Source organism: Pyrus communis, chromosome 13 (genome assembly GCF_041283825.1).
Source record: "Pyrus communis isolate YQ-2024b chromosome 13, ASM4128382v1, whole genome shotgun sequence".
Lineage (NCBI taxonomy): Eukaryota > Viridiplantae > Streptophyta > Magnoliopsida > Rosales > Rosaceae > Pyrus > Pyrus communis.
Window position 1 is genome coordinate 30481042 of NC_142577.1, and position 21496 is coordinate 30502537.

The 21496-nt window shown below is 37.2% G+C and overlaps 2 protein-coding genes and 1 non-coding gene across 3 annotated transcripts; 1 reads left to right on the forward strand and 2 right to left on the reverse strand.

Moving 5' to 3' along the window:
* Positions 1–2484: 2484 nt before the first annotated feature.
* LOC148692083 (U5 spliceosomal RNA) lies at positions 2485–2598 on the reverse strand. Its single transcript, XR_015955400.1, has one exon. It is a non-coding gene; the product is annotated as a U5 spliceosomal RNA (small nuclear RNA).
* A 367-nt stretch (positions 2599–2965) lies between these two features.
* LOC137737049 (transmembrane 9 superfamily member 3) lies at positions 2966–6921 on the reverse strand. The gene is made up of 7 exons (XM_068476399.2): positions 6609–6921; positions 6436–6476; positions 5519–6104; positions 5282–5419; positions 5030–5186; positions 4448–4932; positions 2966–3496 (listed from the first exon to the last, which is right to left on the reverse strand). Exons 1-7 carry the CDS (start codon positions 6755–6757, stop codon positions 3277–3279), a joined length of 1776 nt encoding a protein of 591 aa, XP_068332500.1. The 5' UTR covers positions 6758–6921; the 3' UTR covers positions 2966–3276.
* Positions 6922–10691: 3770 nt separating this feature from the next.
* On the forward strand, positions 10692–21270 carry NHX8 (Na+/H+ exchanger 8). Its single transcript, XM_088682830.1, has 18 exons — positions 10692–11160; positions 13215–13265; positions 13374–13465; positions 13600–13677; positions 13910–14067; positions 14218–14319; positions 14392–14509; positions 14913–14965; positions 15041–15106; positions 15288–15332; positions 15465–15517; positions 18755–18939; positions 19223–19270; positions 19424–19531; positions 19718–19949; positions 20107–20409; positions 20517–20746; positions 20842–21270. The coding sequence occupies exons 1-18, from the start codon at positions 10950–10952 to the stop codon at positions 20989–20991; spliced, it is 2283 nt and encodes a 760-aa protein (XP_088538956.1). The 5' UTR covers positions 10692–10949; the 3' UTR covers positions 20992–21270.
* Positions 21271–21496: the final 226 nt, after the last annotated feature.

Below are 21496 nucleotides of genomic sequence, written 5' to 3' on the forward strand. Positions count from 1 at the left end.
CAGTAGCTTAAAAGAAGGAGGACGGGAAAGAGTACAACAACAAAAGTAGGCAGGAAGCCAAGCAGCAAGGACCGATCCCCAACTAAAGAAGGCCTGACGCCAAAGAACTATTCTAAGTTCTCGATCCTGATCCACCAAATCCCCCACGACATCAAGAACAACTATGGTTCAAGCTGCCAAAGCAATCAAAGGGAGATATCTCCAAGTTGGACCACACCAAGTATTGCGCATTCCATTGTGGTCCCGGTCACACAACTGACGATTGCTACACTTGGAGGAACTACCTAGAACAACTGGTGAAAGAAGGCAAGGTCGACAGATACTTAGACAAGCCAGATGCGCATCCGAGAAAAACGTAGACGCCGACGAAGAACCGCCAACCAAGACAATCTGTATCAATGACATCTTTGCAAAATTTGAGCACCTAGGACCCACTAACAACTCCAAGAAGAGAAAGATCCAGCAGACTCTACTAGTCTCACAGTTCCAGGCAGTCAACACCTAACCTAGACCCATCATTGGCTTCACCGAGCAGGATTCTGAAAGCGTCGATTTTCCACACGACAACGCACTAGTGATATCTGTCTAATTACCCCATGTTATAGTCGACAAAATGATGGTTGATAACGGAAGTGCAATCAACCTACTTTAGCTCTCAGTAATTCAGAAGATGGGGCTGGAAAACATAATCATACTTCGAGCGGAGATACTTACCGGATTCAACGGACACACATCAACTACATCAGCAATATTACACTTGACATGAGAACACCGCCAGTTGTCTCGAAGCAAATTTTCACGATAGTAAATGACCTATCTTCTTACAATAGGATTATAGGGCTACCTTAGCTGATAAAGCTGGACATTGTAACCTCCGTCAAGTATCAAAAATTTTGATTATGCATCTCGGGATGAGGAATCAGAGAAATCAAGTCTGATTAGGCCACATCTCGACGATGCACTGTGCAAATACTGAATGAGTAAAAAAAAAAAAGACTCATACCCTCATAGAGGCTACCAAGGTCCAAAAGGACGACAAAGCTACCAAATAACAATCACAGCAGACAGATCAAGAAGATTGTGTCCAAATAAATGCGCCAGCAAACGAGACGGGATGGAAACCCGAAGAAGACACCGAGCACATCATTTTTTATCCCCATCAGCTGAAGAAGACTACTAGAATCGGCTCACGTCTGAGCTCGAAAGAAAATGAGGAACTCACGGCTTTCCTTAAGGAAAATCGTGACATCTTCGCACGGTCACCTTTCGACATGCCTATCATCGACATAAGATAGCTTGCCACAAGTTGCATGTCGACCCTGCTGCCAAACCGATGATCCAAAAGATAAGACATTTTGCACTCGAATGAGTGGAGATCATCGAAGTGAAAATCAACAAGCTATTAGAGGCCAGATTCATAGAAGAGATAGCACACTCAACGTGGCTTGCCAACATCGTGCTAGTAATAAAGAAAAAGAAGGGCAAATGGAGGGTTTGCGTAGACTACACCAACCTCAACAAAAGCATGCCTAAAGGATCCTTATCCAATTCCCCAAATCGATCTACTAATAGATTCTACTTTCATGAACCAGCTGCTCAATTTCTTGGACACATACTCCAGCTACAACCAAATAACCATGCACGAGCCCAACAAAGAGAAAATCGGGTTCGTGTAAGAGATTATGTTGTAATGTTTAATTAATTTAGTTATTCATGCGAGAGATTATGTTGTAATTCAATACAAATTGGCATTTTGTTTGTACAATAATATTTTACACTATAAAGTAGTTTGGGTTAGGTCATATAATGAGTTCGTTGTAAGAACAATGGCATTCCACGAACCTAATACACGCGAGAGAATATTCTATCATCTTTGTGTTTGTTTGTTAGAGCCATCAGGTTTACGCTCTGATATTATGAAGAAGTTGATGTTCTACCATAAAACTAATTACAATTGGTAATTACATTCCTATAATACATGCAACAATTATAAAAATAATAGGGAGACTTTGGATACAGTCCCTAACTATTTATATTATTTGACTAAAACCTTGTTGGTTTTCAATTTTGATCGAAATCCTTGAAATTAATGTGATAATTTATTTATATGTATGCTACTATATTTTTTAGTTAAAAATTGAAATTTATAGTTGTTTATATTAATGAGAATTTAAATAAAAACCTATAATTTGTGCGATTAAAAATATTAGAATATAAATTATACTAATTTGTGGGATTAAAAATATTAAAATATGAATTATACTATTATGTGTGAAATTAACCAAAAAAATATTGTACCAAAACATGGATACATTCTTCAAAACCACAATGCATATATATATTCGATTAAGGAATATTACCATCAGAGTGAGGATAGCAGCACTTTTTAACTCTAGTATAACAGTTTAGCTCAACTAACGACAAGCTTAAGGAATATTACCATTAGAGTAGAACATTCGTAGAACTTTTGAACAAGAAATGTAGGGGACACTAAGGAAATACCCTCCAAAAGAGGCGTACGCTGCTTTAAGCGACGAACACACGGTATTATTAAGTAGACGGCGAAAGTATAGTTCGCTTTATGGTCACCGCACGGCTGCGTACGTTCAAATGAAATCTGCTGCTCGCCAAATGGCTGTGTATAGCGGCCATTGTATTGTAATATTTACCCTATCTATATACAAATCCAGTGTTAACTGACTGATCGTAGGTTCGAATCCAACTTGCGAAGATTTGGTTCATTCCAAAAGCGGAAACCGAAACCACATCTACCAGAGCTAGAGGAGCATCCCTCCATATTTTCGGATCCTCGTGATAGCAAATAACAAGTCATTTGGTGAAATATTGGATATTTGGATGTATTCAAGGACAATTGTTCATCCAAAATGAAGGTTTGCTTCCTTCCTTCCTTCCTTCCGATCGATTATTCGATTTGACCGTAAAATGCAAAATGGACAATAAAGGATAAGCTAATATGGAAAGAGTCATTTCAGAGAGTGGGGTAAAATGCGGCCATACAGCAATCTCTTGCGTTCGCCCACATTCATACTTCTGTTCTGTGACACAAATCTAGTGATACCCTAATGCCCCAAATTTTCCCTACGCCTGAAGCAAACGCGCAACAGAGGCCCCGAAAGACTTGATTCGGGAAGGCTCGCTGCTTCCTCTGCTTCTGAAGGCACCCTCTCGCCTACCTTCTATAAAAAATACCGACTTTTTCCTATCATAAAAAAGGAAGACAGGAGGACCTACGCGCCAGACCCATCAACCGACCACCTACTCACACTTGATGGACTTGTAAATGTGACGAACAAACAGCAAAGCTGCTCGGAAACCTACGGTGCCAAGCATGAGGAAGAAGCCGTAGCAAATGCAGGCCATGTAACCGAAGAAGAAAGACGTTTGCATAAAGCCAGTCATATCTGAACGGGCGTAGTAATAATACAAGCAATAGCCATAGATGAAGAGGCCAGTAGAGCCACCGCATAGGAAAGACCTGTCGCAAACCAAGAACTCCCATTAGTCCAGCCACACAAGTGATAGAAAGAGGAAGACATAATAAATATATGCTCTGCTATATGTAGGGATGAAAACTCTATACTATCACACAAATTTCAATGAATAATAAGGAAGAAGAAAAATCATAATGCAGCAAGGCACAAATCATGGTACAAATGGAAAGAAGAACTACGATAATCCGAAAATCGATTGGGTCTCATTAATCCTTTCTAGGGAACATCAATAATCTTGTATTCGCCTTTGCATAATCGGAAGTATTAACTGTACTTTCTATGAAACATCATTCCTTGAATTTTAAAAATAGAGCTCCCTCTGATGCTATCAATTACATAATCATGCTTTTCAAGAACCCCGTTAGTCTGTTATCAGAAGGTATAAGAACCATGAAATCACCCGTACACAGGATGGATCACGGAGAATATGATAATGATGAAATGCTCCACCCCTCTGAATTACAAAGCACATGTGGTAGATACCATACTTGGGACAAAAACATGTCCTTGCTAGTCAACCTCTCATAAGATGGCCTACTTACAAAATACAGCAACATAGTGGCTTCATAGGAGTCACGAAGAGCTGGCTTGACAGGGTCATAACTCAAAAGTAATGACACTAGTCACTGAAAGCACATAACATTATAGAGAAAACAACTTGAAAACCCCGAAGACCGTTAGTACCAAATAACTTCATCTACTGAATTTCAGAAATTCTCATACTTCGAAACATATTATGAGCATTTCTTGTATCTTATTTGTTTTTGCTTCAAATCCACAGCAGAAGTTTAACTTAGAAAACACTTAACAAAAGAAAAAGCTTGAAACAGAACAGGAAACTAAACCTAACTTCTAGGATATAAGCAATGTAACCTGGAATAGAAGAAAGATTACGAGTATATATGGAAAACTTAATGCAAGAAAGATGTTTTTACCTCCACCACCACCCATGATCTTCAGCAGCAAGTTGGAAATAGGTCAAAGCCACAGTTATAAAGGCAGTGACAATCAAAAGAATAATAAATACAATAAACAGGATGCTGTAGATTGTGTAAATCCTGTGACCCCAGACGCTGGCAAATATGTAGTAAAGTTCAATGTATATTGCACTGAAAGGGAGAAACCCAGCCATTGCCATCTGAGGAATGGTAGTCCTGTACCATGGAAGAGGTGGAATTTCTCGAGGATACTTTGTGGTGCGAACAGGAGCTTGGAACTCAGCCTTGCTGTTTTTCCCGGCAATACCACCCAAAACAAGCAATGGTGATGTTACCAATGTCCAAATAAGAACAATTACCACAATAGTACCAAAAGGAAGAGCTGCGGTTGCACTATAAGCAATTGCAACAGTGTTAAGGAAGCAGAAAGTCAGGAACAGAGGCCCGCAGAAAAGGCACCCAGTAAGTAACAAATTTCTCACCTGTCAACCAGAAAATGGAAACTAAATGATTCCGTTTCACTTTAAAAGCATAAACCATAAGTTGTATTTGTCACCGAACAGAATCCAGTTAACTTACCCAGTTTTTTCCTTCAAGCTGACAATAGAAAGAAGTTGCAGTATATCCCGCAATGCCAGAAGTCAGTGCATATATGACCACAAGCGCAGTGAATAAAGCTCCTCGGTTGTATGGATAAAATACACCAACCAGTGCGAGCATAAAGATGAATATTGTGCTGGAAATGAATAAAGGAAGAAAGGGTAGCCTTTAATACTAATATGTAATAAAACGAAATTCATACATCTAAAAAAATTGCAATAAGATCCTCACAGAGTGAACAGCTGGGTTCCAGAACCATGGGCAGCAGCAAACAAAGATTTGTGCTGGGGGAACCGGAAAACATCACCATGAATGTACTTCCATCCAGTCTCTTCTTGGTCATCAGCAGCTTCCTCATCTTGTGCATACCTTATTAAGAAATTAAATAAATGATAAGTGACAACAACAATCTAAACAGAAAACCCGGAGATTTTCAGAAAACATCAAGGCGCAGAAAATAAATCTCACTTCATGAAATCGTTCTTCAGGACTCGCATGAGAATCGTTGCAAGAAAACCCGTCAAAAGGAGAACCGTGACGCATGAATTTATGATTGAGAACCAATGAATTTCCAAGTGATGTGGCAGTGAAGAGGACTGTGAGTATTTATCCATTCTATTCTCGAAGGGAATGTTTGTATCCGACCATTTTACACTGTACATGAAATCTGCATCAACATCCTTGTCCTCTGTCAAGTCTACAACAGAATGAGGATCCATCTTGGCAGTGATTTCAATCACATGGTCTTTATTGTACCGAGCATCAAATTGGATATGCTTGTAAAGGAAATATTTGTATTCCCTCGGGTCAGTTTTTCCTTCCTTGTCAACCTTTCCCAAAAAGCCCCAGATGGGCAAATCATCATAATACATTTGGAAGTAGTAGTCTTTTTTCACAGCAGTTCGAAACTGCACAACTTCTTCCTTGGTCAGCGTCCTTTTACAAGCAACCTCAGAGTCCTTATCTTTTCTGAACTCAAGATTATAGGGAGCACTAACAAGCCGATCCCCATTCAACACCTCTCCGAGCGCCTCCCTCTTCTCCTTCACATCACCTAACATTTACATCCATTTGCCAACAAATTAATAACCAAAAGAGGCAATAACACAGCAAATGCATCAAGAAACAAACTCCACGATCAGAACTGCATCATTATCATAATTTTAAAACCCAAAACTTTGCTTCTATCAATCAAAAATGTTTACAGGGACAATCACTCCGCAGTTCCCAACATATTAACTCCCCGAAATAGAAATTCCAGTGAAAATTCCTCAAGACAAGCCACTATTTCAGAATTTTATGCACATTTTTTCTAATTCGCAGCTAAAATTTACAATTACATATGGAACGAAGAATGTAAAGGCAAAGAATTTGAGATGCAAAACCTGCTGAGCAGAAGGGCAGATCAAAATACCGATACGTTTCGCTGCAACCAAACAAACAGATACAAAGATAGATTAATAATCTTCAAAAATCAGAAATTGCATGAAGAATTTCAGAAAATGGAGAACGAAATCCAGATCCGAAGTCAGATCTGGATGAGATTTGATAGGGTTACCTGGGGTTGTGGAAGGGGCCGACTTTGTTGGCGTAGAGGGGGACGGCGTCGCCTTCGTTGTAGCGGTGGTCGGAAGCGTCCGATCTCACGAGAGTGGCGGTGCACACGATTAGAACGGCGAGTAGAAGAGCGGTAGGGAGGTTCTTCATGGTCTCGACGGAGAAGAAGAAGAAGAAGAAGATCGAGTGATATTTTTTCAACCGGAGAAAGTGAGCCAATGAACGAAGGAACTAAAGCAACCGGATAATTATATTTTTTAAAATAATTAATTTTACTTTTTTTTTTCTTTCTTGTCAGCGACTCGGCAACAAACAACTTTTGTTGTGGGATTAGAGGATCTTATATTTCTTTTTCTTTTCTTTTCTTTTTTCTAGTTGCAAAAGGTATATTTCAATTTTACCGTATAAATATTTGGTGTTTTAATTAATTATTCAAAATCTAAACTTTTAGCCTATAAATTTTAGGTTTTAATCCAAAATAATGTTTGTTCCTGAATGATTTTGACATGAAATTTTTGTTTGAGATCACTAAAAAATTAATTTAGGCAAAAAAAAATACTTAGTAACTTTTTTTTTTTATAAATAAGATTCAAGTAGATTATTTTAAATTATTTTTATGATTATTTTAAATTAAAAATATTTAAATTACGATAAATATTAAAAATTTGATAAATCTACTAGCAAACGATTTTTCAATTGTTTTAGCATTTAGATTTAAATTGAAATCGTTTATTTTTTTTTATTTATCGTTAAATTTGATCATATTCAATCTCAGAAATTGAATTGTTAATTTTAATTTATAAATTAAAATTAAAAAAATTAGTTTAAATTTGAACATTTAGATCAACTAACGCCCATTATTTTCAACTTTTTCATTCGCAAATAGAAGTTTGGGCTCGTGCAAGTGGTCGACTAGCCTCAACCCGCTGGGTCCTAGCGCTGACTGGCATGTCGCATGTGTTTGCCAAAGCCTCCATAACTGTATTGGGCCTAGTTAATAAATTGGACTTTGACCTAAAAGATGAAGACATAAATGCTTGCTTGGATTAAGAAGCAGGCCCAAAACAAAACAAACCGCAAAGCATATTTAGGCCTCTCTCTCATGAGCCCATTCTAAGACAACTTTTGAGCTACTTCAAATTGGAAGAAGAGGTTTTCGAATTTGAGTGTAAGAAGGCAAACACATTGGTTAATTAGCTTAACATGTATATGTACGGCTTAGTTTTTAAGGTGGGGGGTGCTATTGTTTGTAGGGATTACTTCTAAATATCACGACCTGTCTTGCCACCAAGAGTCGATCACCCGCCTTCGATTGGTGTTTTTTTTTTTTTTTTTTTTGAGTACATCGATATTTTTACATTAAGGAAAATGAGAATTTAGCTAAACCACACAATAGATAACCTATTTTTACACTATCATTTACAAAAAAGAAAACAAAATGACAGCTACCAACTTAGCAGCTCATTACGTGATGCTATAACATTATTCCAAAGAAGAAAAAGAAACACATAACAACCACTCTTTACGTGATGCTGTAATTATTCCTTTCGTAATCTTGGTTAGTACCTTAAGGAAAAGAAGGCAAACACATAGGTAAACTAGCTTAATTAACATGTATATGTACCGCTTATTTTTGAAGGTGGGGAGTGCTATTGTTTGTAGGGATTACTTCTAAATATCACGACCTGTCTTGCCACAAAGGGTCGAACACCCGCCTTCGATTGGTGGTTTTTATTTTTTATTTTTTTTTGAGTACATCGATATTTTTACATTAAAGAAAATGAGAGTTTGGCTAAACCACACAATAGGCAATCTATTTTTACACTATCATTTACAAAAAAGGAAACAAAATGACAGCTACCAACTTAGCAGCTCATTACGTGATGCTATAACATTATTCCAAAGAAGAAAAAGAATGTCACATCCCCGCCGCTTTGGGTTTACCATTCTCTCACGGTTTTATTTTTTGGGAATTCACAAGCAACTTCCCAGTGGGTCACCCATCATGGGATTGCTCTCGCGCGCTACTCGCTTAACTTCGGAGTTCCCATGGAACCCGAAGCCAGTGAGCTCCCAAAAAGGCCTCGTGCTAGGTAGAGATGAGAATATACATATAAGGATCACTCATCTGGGCGATGTGGGATGTCACAAAGAAACACATAACAACCACTCTTTACGTGATGCTGTAATTATTCCTTTCGTAATCTTGGTTAGTACCTTAATTATTCCTTTACGTAATCTTTTTCCAGATTTTTTTTTTTTTAAGGAATTATGGTCTAATGATATTTATCTTTACTTGTAAGTGAGAGATCTTATGTTCGATTCTAGGTAAAGGCGTATTTGAACCACATTATTTTGGTTCGCCCATTATAAAGCTTAGCTCACTTTCCACCCCTTGGATAGATAATATCATTTGTTAAAAAATAAAAAAAATAAAAGAAATTGCCTTTTCACTCAACAGTGAAAATAATAACACATTTGATTTGATGCCTTGTGCTAAGTTGCTAACGTCCACTAAGATCCAAACTGTTTTGTTACTTCATCTTCTTCCCATTTTTTATTTGTCATTCTTTTCTTTCCAAAAAAAAAAAATAATAATAATAATATCCTTTTACATTTCTAGAAATAATTATAGAGAATATAAGGCTCGTTTAAAAGTGTTCTTAAAATGACTGAAAATATTTTTGAGTTTTAAACGCATTTAAAGTGTTTCATACAAGGAACACATAATTGATGTTTTTTGCAAAGCATTTTAAATATTTTTTTTTTTTAAGAATTCACTTGCTATTATGTGTGATGCCAATAATTATCACGTTTCAAAATCTTGTATAATCAACCCTTATACAAGATATTGAAACATGATAGTTATTGGCATCACAAACAATAGGAATGGAAATGAAGCCACTAGGTATATATGTTTAATGGTATATGGCATCTTCAATTCAAATACTACATCTTTATCAAGCTACAAATTTACCTGTTTTCACTCATTCGATTGAATAAAAGTTGGCACTTGCATTGTGAAATAAGGAATTTGTCTTGTTTCTTGTGATATTTCCATACACTACAACTAGCTAAAGCAAAGTGATAGGTAACTCAAGTTTAGTTGGTTTGAAGGAAATTTTCTTATTTCTTGCCATGCGATGTTACTGTGGGATTGCGAATGTAATATTTAATATATATGTCATGACATGTATTTTGTTGTTGATGAGTTGGCTAACCTGAGCTTCTCTCATCCTTTGAGTATGGTCTATTTTGAGCAAGTTCTATCTTATGCAAGCAATTATCATTGTCTGATATTTCTAAAGTCTCTTTCGAACTCATAACATTAGCCCCTTTGTTTAACCCAAAAAAAGGTGACAAATTTGATGGCTCTTGTGTAAAGAGCATTTATTCTTGAACCCCAAGGCTTTCCCCTCTGACTTTATATTATCATCTAAAACCATGAGTATTTCAGTTACGATTTTTCACAATTTATTCTCCTAGACATTTAACTATTAAAACTTTAATGAAGAATGAAGTTTTAATCGTTAAAATATCGAAAAATAAAATACATCACAGCGGAAAACTTTTGGTCCAAATATTGCATCGGAGACAACTTGGCGAAAATAATGATGAAGAAATTGCTTAATTTGGCTGCCGACAATCCGTCAAGATTTGCGATCAGTAGACAAAACATGGAAAAATAAATAAAAAATATTATTAGTAGGAGGACTCTGAATTCATCGTTCACAAATTCCGTTGTAAAAAATAGAACCAGATTCCTTCCGTACTCAAAAGAATTGAGTTCAAGAATCAAATGATTCGGACCATTGAAATTTGATCCAACGTCTACAATTATTATAACTTTTAAAGATGATTTCTGTTTGTAATCGTTTGATTAAATTTCAATGATCTATATCATTTGATTCTTGAGTTCAGTTCGTTTGAATCCGAAAAATATCCGGTTCCGTAAAAAATGAACGGTGGGCGCCACATTTCGAGGAATTTCACCTTGCAGTGAGGCAATTATTTGACAAATCGGCGCTTCAATAAAACGTCCAAAAGCAAAAAACGTCGGGCATACCGGACCGTGACAGAACGAAACGTGACTGACAGTGATCGTATCAATCAGCTTCGACCACCTTTTCACAGACTCACAGTATATAAGCGGGAGGGAGCACCTGAAACCTCAGAGCTCACAACTGTTTTTTTAAACAGCAAAAGCAGCTCGCGGGTCACCACCTTAGTCCGCAGCTGCTTATTGCTTAATCAGAAGTCAAAAGCTGAAAGCTTTAAGCTTTTTAAGCTAAAACCGGAATTGAAATTGTGGTGGAAGAGTAAAGCTTTTGAGATTGGAGAAATGGCGGCGGTAACGGCATGGCAGTTACCTTACAGAATCTTGGCGTCGGCAGCGGAGGAAGAAGAAGATAGCTCGTCAGACCCGACAAACGCGGTGGCGTTCGTGGGGTTGTGTTTGGTGTTAGGGATCGTCTGCAGGCATCTGTTGCGTGGTACCAGAGTTCCCTACACTGTCGCTCTGCTCATCCTTGGCATTGGCCTCGGCTCCATAGGTCTCTTTCTCACTCTCCTCCATTTCTTCTTGTTGTTATTATTATTATTATTATTATTTTAATTATTGGGTTTAATCTAAGAGCAGTTCTATCGTATTCAATAGTCCGGAGGAATGGCTGTTGCTCCAACCCAATTACCCCAGCTAGCAGCTTCAGCTCATGTGAGCAATTGGGTTCAGGGAAGCCCCAAGTGAGAGGTCCGGCTCGAATTGATAGTCCGAGAGCCTGAGATCACATGATGCAAGATTGACGTCATGATTACGTCAATCACATTATAAAATTAATTAAAAAATATTAAAAAATAATAAAAAAATGTAAAAAAAAGCAATAAAAAAATGTAAAAAATGTAAAAAATTTAAAAAATGTAAACAATTAATAAAAAATCCAAAATTATTTTTTTTTAAATTTTTCTATAAATATCTTATCATTATCTTTCACCTTACACCAGGATTTTATATTTTCTCAAATACTTTGAGTTGTAATTTCTTATTTAATGAAAAGTGGTACAATGAAACAAATTAAAAATTATATCCGAAATTTGAAATAAAATTATTTTTTATTATTTTATAAAATAAAAAATACTAATATTTTATTACATATTGCCATGGTTATTCAGTTTAGAGGTGGATATGCAAAAGACAATTACGGTTCATTAAAGGCAGTTATTATTCACTGGAGACTATTCAATAGTGAGTTGCCCTAGGGGGCTTTGCAACGCTGGAGTTGCTCTAATGTTAATTGCAGCTAGTTATCAAACTTTGTATTTTTGCTGGTTTCAATGATTTGAATCTTAAAAATGAACAAAAAAAAGTTAGGAGCTTCTTGTTTTCAATTTTGGATTATACATATGGTTACGATCCGGGACACATGCTTTTCACATATGTTTTTGTGAGGTCACTCCGTAATGTTTTTCAACGATTTAACCGTCTATCTTCCGTGTCAAAAAGCATGTCAAACACACGTGTCTCTAGATTAACCAATATATATATATATATATATATATGTATATGTATGTATGTATGTATGTATGAAAATTCAATGGCTTTAGGGTGATTTGTGGGGAAAAGGATCCTCGACGAATTCTTTTCCTAAGGGATCCTAAGAATCCTGTGATCCCACATGTTCATCATATATCGTACGATTATAAATTATTTCAAAATTTAAAATTTAAAATTAAATATGCTCTAGCGAAAACTGACCGCACGATGTACGATGAACGGATAAGATCATGAGATCCCTAAGATTCGTAAGAAAAGAATCCAATGAGGATCCTTTTCCGATTTGTGGGGGCTAAGGTTTAACAAAATCAAAAGCAGCATCTCAACTGTGAGATTTCTAAGAAAAGAAGTAATGAAATATAAGGAGGAATATTGAACAACAACCATGCAATTGTAGTGAGACACAAAACTACTTTATTCTTTGTCAGCCCTTTTCAGATGGGGAGGTGAATTGTCTGCCCTCCTGTTTAAGTGCCTTTCTTATTCTTTTTTATTTTGTGGGGTCATGGTTAAACTATGTTAACATTTTATATTAATTTTTTACTAGAAATAATAAAACAAAAAACAATATGAATATAAAATGTTAACGTGGCTTAACCGTGACCGTACAAATAGGAGGGGATGGGAAGGGCACCCAAACAGGAGGGCAAACAATCTGCCTCCTTCAAATGGTGGGATGATACTCTCTGCTTTGTGTCTTTATTAGAGCATCTTCAAATAAGATGTCAAATATAGTATGTCAAAATTTTATTTGATGGTTGATGTGGCAAATTGAATACAAGTGCTAAATTCTATTCTCTTCCAATGGATGTGTCAAATATTTATTTTATTATTTTATTAGGCCTGGAGTTACATTAATTATTAAAAAATTATCAAAATTATTTATAGTGTTTATTCTATTGATTGTTAATGGGACTCATGTATTAAAAAATTCAATTAAATATATTTGACTCATTCTGTGTTTGCTGTAAAAAAGGCAGCTATAAAACAAGGAGTCAAATGACTCACATGTAGCTATCATATATGGTTGATAATTAATGGTTGATAAACATGCAGAATATGGCACACATCATCAAATGGGGAGGATTGGAGCCGGAATTCGAATTTGTAAGTTCCACCTTTACATGTTTGCTGAAATAGCAAGTGCAACGCCGGTTATAGGCTTTTGCATCCATGTGTTGTTTTTTACCTGGAGGGCTTTCTGCTGTGGTACAGGGGCAAATATTGATCCTGGACTTCTTTTGGCTGTTTTTCTACCCGCCCTTCTTTTCGAGAGTTCGTTTTCTATGGAGGTGCACCAAATAAAGGTCATTTATATACTTTTTTATTTTGTTCTTCTTTTACCGCGTTGTTGTTCTGCATATTCACAATCATGGGAAGTCTGAAACTTATATACATGAGATATGAAATGAACCGGCAGACTTTTCTATCTTACGTGCAGAGGTGTATGGTACAAATGATGATACTAGCTGGTCCGGGTGTTATAATATCAACCTTTGTCCTTGGATCTGCTTTGAAGGTATCCTAAACTTTGCTAATTAGACTATATGTTGGAGTTATATAATTATAAGGAAAACTAATGAAAAGAGTTTGAAAACTTTGATTTTTAATGATAAAGACAAAATAAAGGGTAAAGTGAACAGTATCAGAATTAACTTTTTAATGTAAAAATGTAGTTTTTCGTTAAAAGCAACAGTACCGGAAGCTTTTCGTTAAAGTTCCCATAATTATATTGTCATATACAACTGCAGCTCACTTTCCCTTATGACTGGAGTTGGAAAACATCACTGTTGCTTGGGGGGCTTCTTAGTGCTACTGATCCTGTGGCTGTTGTTGCTCTCTTAAAAGAGCTTGGTGCTAGCAAAAAGCTGAGTACGATAATTGAAGGAGAATCCTTGATGAACGATGGGTATAGATTTTTAGCCGATCCCACTTAGTGGGAAAATACTTTGTTGTTATTATTGTTGTTGTTGTTGTTGAACGATGGGTATAGATTTACAACCTTTGTAATTATGCCTTTCATATCTTCTCTAATCTGAATGTGTTTAATTTCATCCAGGACAGCAATTGTAGTGTATCAGATATTTTATCAGATGGTCCTTGGAAAGAGCTATGACTGGACCGCCATAATTAAATTTCTATCTCAAGTCACATTTGGAGCGTATGTCTCACATATTTCTTTGAGCAGAGATGGCAGCTTTGTCTCGCATGGATAACTCTTTTATTGTTCCAGTGTAGGCATTGGTCTTGCTTTTGGCATAGTATCTATACTTTGGCTTGGGTTTATTTTCAATGACACCGTGATAGAGATCACACTAACACTTGCGGTCAGCTATGTTGCTTACTTCACTGTATGATCATTTCCAAAATTGGATGCTTCATTATTAAGTTCATATGATCATAATTCCAAAATGCTTTTTGGCATGTCAATAGATATGTATGAAGTGGTCCAGAAGTCTTACGATTGAACTTGTCATAGAAATGCTAGTTATCGTTCTGCAGTTACCTTTACGTGTGACTGGGGAGTTGGCTACTTGCATGTATCATCATTTCCAAATTTATGTCTGTTCTTTCCGAAAAATAACCAATTATCGTCAACAATAAACTGTTTCATATGATTTTTTTCTAGCGTAAAGACGGTTGATGCATTCCAGTTAGCATATTATAATGCATTTCACTTATCTGGAAAATTTTGGTGATTAGTTGCCTGTTTTCTGTATGAAAAAACTGAGACATTTAATTCGGGTGCCACAGGCTCAAGGGGGTGCGGGCGTGTCTGGTGTCTTGACGGTGATGACTTTAGGAATGTAAGCTGAATTTCCCAATAAGATCTCGTTACACACTGGAGAATACATTTATCCTATGTTATAATCTGTGGACAGGTTTTATGCTGGAGTTACAAGGACAACTTTTAAGGGTGAAAGCCAACAAAGTTTGCATCATTTCTGGTATATCTTGTGGTTGTGGTTATCACGTTAAACTAAAGGCCAATTCATGAGTAAATTCATCCTATTGTTAATAATCTCAAACCGAAAGACACAACAAATTTGTGAATTGTTTGATGAAAAATGTCTCTTCAATCTACTCGCGATTGAAATTTTAATTGCTCGTACTCTGAATATTGCGCAGGGAAATGGTTGCTTATATTGCTAATACCTTAATTTTCATCTTGAGGTAAGTGCATAATCCAGCACTCTTTAAGTGCGTTTTGTTTCGTGACAATAATAAAAGTGAGAACAGAACTTACTGTACCATTTGCTTGATCATGATCTACATCATTCTGTTTTTTTTCTTTTTTCTTTTCAGTGGGGTTGTTATAGCTGAAGGTGTTCTTAGCGGTGAAAATGTTTTTGATCATGGTAATCCTTACTTTTCAAACATATAGATATGCATTTATGTATTCATAAATATATGTCACTTGCTTGGTCATAATTGTGCACACGCACACTGATACGCTCCGATCCCGATGTTCTCGAGACATCTGGATGGTCACATGCTGGCTGACACCTGAAGGTGACGCAAGCCATTTATGAATGCAAATGCTGAGAACATGTGAAGTATGCACGTAAATTGTAGCAAAATACTAGGATGTGACTATTCATGCAGTAGTAGAGTACGATCACCAAATTAATATTCAACTGCCAACAATGAATATAATGATAATGCATGGCATGTTTAGAGCATACATCTATTACAAAGTACAAGCGGAAAGTGAGATTACAATGATGTCAAAGCAAGAGAGATGACACGATGTCACTGGTAAGGGAATGCCTTGTAGCTCGGGTCATATTCCTCATACCTAGGTCCTAAGGGGGCGCAAAACAAACATGAGTGGACCAAGTTGATATATATATATATATATATATATATATATATATATATATATATATATAATAAAACAGTTATCAACATACTAACCCCAAAAGTTTTATGAAAACTAATAGCATAATATATAATAGGTTTCCCAAAAACCCTAGCATGTCATAAAACCTTTCATAAAACATATCTCGTATATAGTGTGCTAACTAGTGGTATCATAATCGACCGGAAGGCCCCTACATCACCCGACCCGAAAGCCAATCTAATATCTTTAATCAACCCGAAGGCCCCTACATCACCCAACCCGGAGGCCAATATAATATCTTCAATCGACTTGAAGGTCCCTACATCACCCGACCCAAAAGCCAATATAATATCATTGCCCAGAGGCAAAACAGTGACCACTAGATACGCACAAAACATTGAAAGTAGTCTTTCCAAACATAGGCAAATATATATATCCAAGGTTCTAAAAAACGCTAGGGGCTAGTCGAGCGGCGGGGTAGCGCTTAGCGCCTAGGCGGAGTCTAGACAGACGCCTAGGCGATCTAAGCGGATTTAAGTAAATCTCTTGTATTTCTTGTAAGTAAGTGCATATTGACACTTACAAAAAATTATACTTGTATGAAATTCATGAATACAATAATAAATAATAAATAATAAAATGCAAAACTAGTATCCAAAGTTCAAAATTTAAAAACACACATATATGCCATATTAGTTAAGATATTTTGAATGATTATATCTAATTTTCATAAAAATAAAAATAAAAATCTCATGTATTGTGTGAAGAGGTGCATGCATCCTCCCCAATTTCAAAAAGCACGTGGGATGACCCTTACCCCCCATTCCTAGTCCCCATCCCTCGCATCAGTCAAGAAACCCCTTTTTCATGCCTTGAAAACCGAAACTTTTAGTCATTTTATTTCTTTCCTTTTTCTTATCGGCTTTGTCTTCTTTCCTTTCCACTTCTTCTTCTTTCTTTTTCTTTATGTTTCCCTTCTATACATTTTCTCTTTTTTTCTTGTTTCCTCTTCTTCGATGGAGTTTAGAGAGAGCGAGTCGCAACATCTAAGAAGGTGGTGGTGCACAAAGAGAGGGAGTCCAAACGGTGGAATTTCTTCTCAGGAAACCTCCACTCCGCCTACACCGCCGCCTAGACAGCCGCCTAGACCGCCCAGGCCGCCGAAGAGCGCCTAGGTGAGTGGATAACAGCTTCCCGATTTTTCTTAATGATTCAGACCTAATCGCATCGGCACCACCACGCCCTGTGCCTAGGCGGCCCCTAGGCCGTTTTTTAGAACACTGTATACATCTCAAAAACATCTTCATAGTATAAAGTCATCCATCATCTATACTATAAAGAAGTGTGTAAAAACATGTTCTAAATAGTATATTGTCATCCATCAAATATCCTACAAGAACATGGGTTCGATAGAAAATATGGTATTCCAAAATATACTAAGTAAGCATGATAATCATAATAAGGTAAATCCAATTTACTCATAAAACGTTATCTAAAATGTGATCATTAAATTATGTTTTTCATATATGCATTTCTACTATTAAAACATGCATTTTAGAAGGGGTCCACTCACAGATACTTCGCCGCCGGAGAGCCACCCAAACTAGCGAAGATAGAATCGCCATAATATATGCACCTAAGCACATAAAAGGGTCCAATTAATAAAACTCTATTATAAAAATTGATTTTAGGGAAACGGACATCAAAAATGGGTCCAGGACATCGAAATTACCTTAGGAAAGGTCTCGAACGAAAACCCAAAAAGTCAACAAAAGTTAACGTTGACCGGTCAAAGTCAAAGTCAACGCTGACCATTGACAGGATCAACGGTCAGACCGGGTCAAAGTCAACTGGTCCACTGGGTCAAACTGGTCGGATCGGTTCAAGGTTGGGTCCTAGGGTTTGGGTTGGGCCGGTTAGGGCCTTATGGGTTTGGGCCTAAAGGGCTAGCCGGGTTGGGCTTAGGGTTTTAGGTGGGCTGGGTTTAGCTTTTAGGTGGGTTGGGTTTAGGGGGAGTTTGGGCTTAGGGCTCGTCCCAAGGCCAAGGGCCTGTGGTACAACCGGCCCGAAGGCCTACAAGAAAAAGGGTTTTGGATTTTTAAAGCAACGGGCCTAAAGCCCTAGGTTTGGCGTGGCCCAAAGGGCCTGGTTCTAATGGTTTGGGTTTGGAAGCCCAAATCTCGTCGGGAAAGGAGGCCAGAGCCTCTCGAGCTCTGGTCGCCGTCGTTTGTCCACTAGACCCTACGATCTAAGTACCAAAGTGAAGTACAAGGTGAGAGGAAGCAGTTGGTACCTTTGATTTGTCGTGAAACGGCCGGTGGGGGCAAGAATCTAGGTTCAATGGTCGAGAGAGGGTAAGTGGGCTAGTGGCCTGCCACGTGGCAGCGTGGGGAAGAAAGACAATCTAGATGGAGGGTCCAGATTAGATTAGGAATAAAGGGACCAAAACGAGAACTTCAAATACTTTTAGGGAAAAAGTAAAATTACAAACTAAATTTGGGGAGGGGTTCTACACACACACACACAAACACAGGCCGATCAGGTTCGAAATCTTCCAAAGTACGAAGGCCGAACAGTCAAGCTTAACACTATTGCATATTTTTGTTGTTTCCCGCCGTATATCTTTTGATATTCAGCACATGTAGCTCCTTAACTTTGTGGCTTTACCTTTTAAATATTTATTTTTAATGTAATACGTTCTTACAGATATTTGTTCAACTTGTTTCCCTGTAACAAATCGTTTTTGTTTCAGGAAAATCTTGGTTCTACCTCATTCTTCTCTATGTTTATGTTCAAGTTTCCCGGTTCATAGTTGTTGCAGTTTCATTTCCCCTTCTCCAGTATTTTGGCTATGGTTTGGACTGGAAAGAGGCTATAATCCTTATATGGTCAGGTTTAAGAGGGGCTGTAGCGTTGTCACTTTCACTGTCAGTGAAGGCAAGTTATTGTTATTTACAAACTTTGTTTATGCAAAGCAAAATTTAACTCTTATACCTTGTTGGTGTGACACCGTCACAATATTTCATTAGTACCATGTGGTTGAAAATCAATCTCCGCTGTTGTTTATTTCGTTACTTTTTTCTTTTCAAGTTGGATGGTGCATCATAAGCTGTTCCGTTCTCAATAAACCAGCTGCTAAACCTCGTTCTTCTCTATTTTTTTTCCTTCTGAATACCCATGATTTTTATGGCTTCTAATTGATTTACATTTACTCTTGTAGCAAACTAGTGACAGTTCTTCACTTATCAGTTCTGACACCGGAGTCCTGGTACGTATCTGGAGAGTGACTGCTTGCCAACAGAAAACCATTTTTTTCTGTTCTTTGAGCGTATAGTATGTTAGATTTGCAAACAAAGCGAATTAATTAATATTGGACATTGCTTCAGATACTTACTGAAGAAATCTGTTTAAACCTTTGCAGTTTGTTTTCTTCACTGGTGGAATTGTCTTTTTGACACTAATTGTGAATGGTTCCACCACTCAATTCATTTTACGCCTTCTAGATCTGGACAAGCTATCAGCAGCTAAGGTGAGGTTTAACCGCATTGTCCTTGTAGACCTGTAGTACTGCTTTATGTTTCTGTTCTTTGTTTCGGGCTTATAATTTTCAAGTAATTCCTCAACATTTCATGCAGCTGTAAATCCATTTGGGCACTTGTTATGAGAATTTTCTTCCGTCTATGCATTTGGTTTATATATCTTTGTCTTATTACAGAGGCGCGTGCTGGAGTACACAAAATATAAAATGTTGAACAAAGCAAAAGAGGCTTTTGGCGATCTTGGAGATGATAAGGAGTTGGGACCTGCTGACTGGCCAACTGTGAAAAGATATATTGCAAGCTTAAATGATATTGACAACAAACCTGTACACCCTCACGAGGCATCAGAAAGTGATAACGATCTGCACCTTACAAATTTGAAGGATATACGTGAACGTCTTTTGAATGGTAAATTTAGCAACATATTTCAGTCCCAGTAACTTTCAAGCTTAGGCATTTGTTAGTCCCAGTAACTTTCAAGCTTAAGGATACTGGTGTGAAAGTTAAAGGTAGCTATATCTAACTGTGGCCTCATTTGCTAATACAAATAATCGTTTTAAATCAGGAGTCCAAGCTGCTTACTGGAACATGCTTGATGAGGGAAGGATTACACAATCTGCTGCAAATATTTTGATGCAATCAGTAGATGAAGCGATTGACTTGGTTTCACGTGAGCCTTTATGTGACTGGAAAGGTTTAAAAGCTCATGTTCATTTCCCGAATTACTACAAGTTCCTCCAAACTAGCATTTGCCCCCGGAAATTGGTAACCTATTTCACCGTGGAAAGGCTGGAATCTGCATGTTACATTTCTGCTGCCTTTCTCCGTGCCCATAGAATTGCAAGGCAGCAACTTCATGATTTTATAGGTTATATTCTTTACCTTTTGTGATTGTTTTTGTCACGTAAGAGTGGAAATTGTTTTGGTTACTACTTACTGGATGTGTAATTGTTCTTCATCAGCTTATTTATTCAGGTGATAGTGGCATTGCTTCAATCGTCATTAATGAAAGTGAGGCAGAAGGGGAAGAAGCAAAAAAGTTTCTGGAAGATGTTCGTGTCACATTTCCTCAGGTTCTGCGTGTCGTAAAAACAAGACAAGTAACATACTCAGTTCTCAACCATTTAATTGAATATCTCCAAAACCTAAAGAAGGCTGGCATATTGGAAGAAAAAGAGATGCTTCATCTTCGTGACGCAGTCCAGGTGTGTGTTGGCGATTTTTTGTGTTGTAGTATTATTTAGTGTGTGCCTCACTCTTCGATGACGATAGATTTTATTATTATTTTGCTTTCATGCAGACTGATTTGAAAAAGCTTCTGAGGAATCCCCCATTAGTAAAGATCCCAAACATAAATGATTTGATTACTCTCCATCCTCTAATGGGGGCTCTTCCGCCTTCAGTTCGTGAGCCACCTGAAGGTTCTGTTAGTATAACTTACGAAAACTAAATCACAATACCAAATTAACCACTCACCAGATGAAGACATTACTGCTTGAGTTGAAAGGGTTCTTCTGCAACTCTGCACTACGGGAAACAAGGCTCGCTCAATGGGGCTTGAGTATCTGAAAAGCTTGTGTATTTGTGAGAGCGCAGGGACCCTAGCTTTATACTATAAACGATGGAGTTCAATAAGGACACTTCCCATTATGTAATCCTTATCAAACTATCTTTATCACCATGAAAACTCTAATAAACATATCAGATAATAAAGTCTTAGTTCTATCGAGATTGCTTGAGGCTATTATCCTTACTATACAATTTCTGATTAGCCATTCCACATAGCGAATGTTAATCTCCTTGTATTGATATTTTCTGATTTGAATTGTAATGTATTTCATATCTTAGAAAGCCTTATGGAAGGCATACTTATACAATACAAAGAAAGCTGAAAGCTTTACACCCTACACTGAAAGCTTTACACCCTACACACTTGTAATCTGACAGCACACATG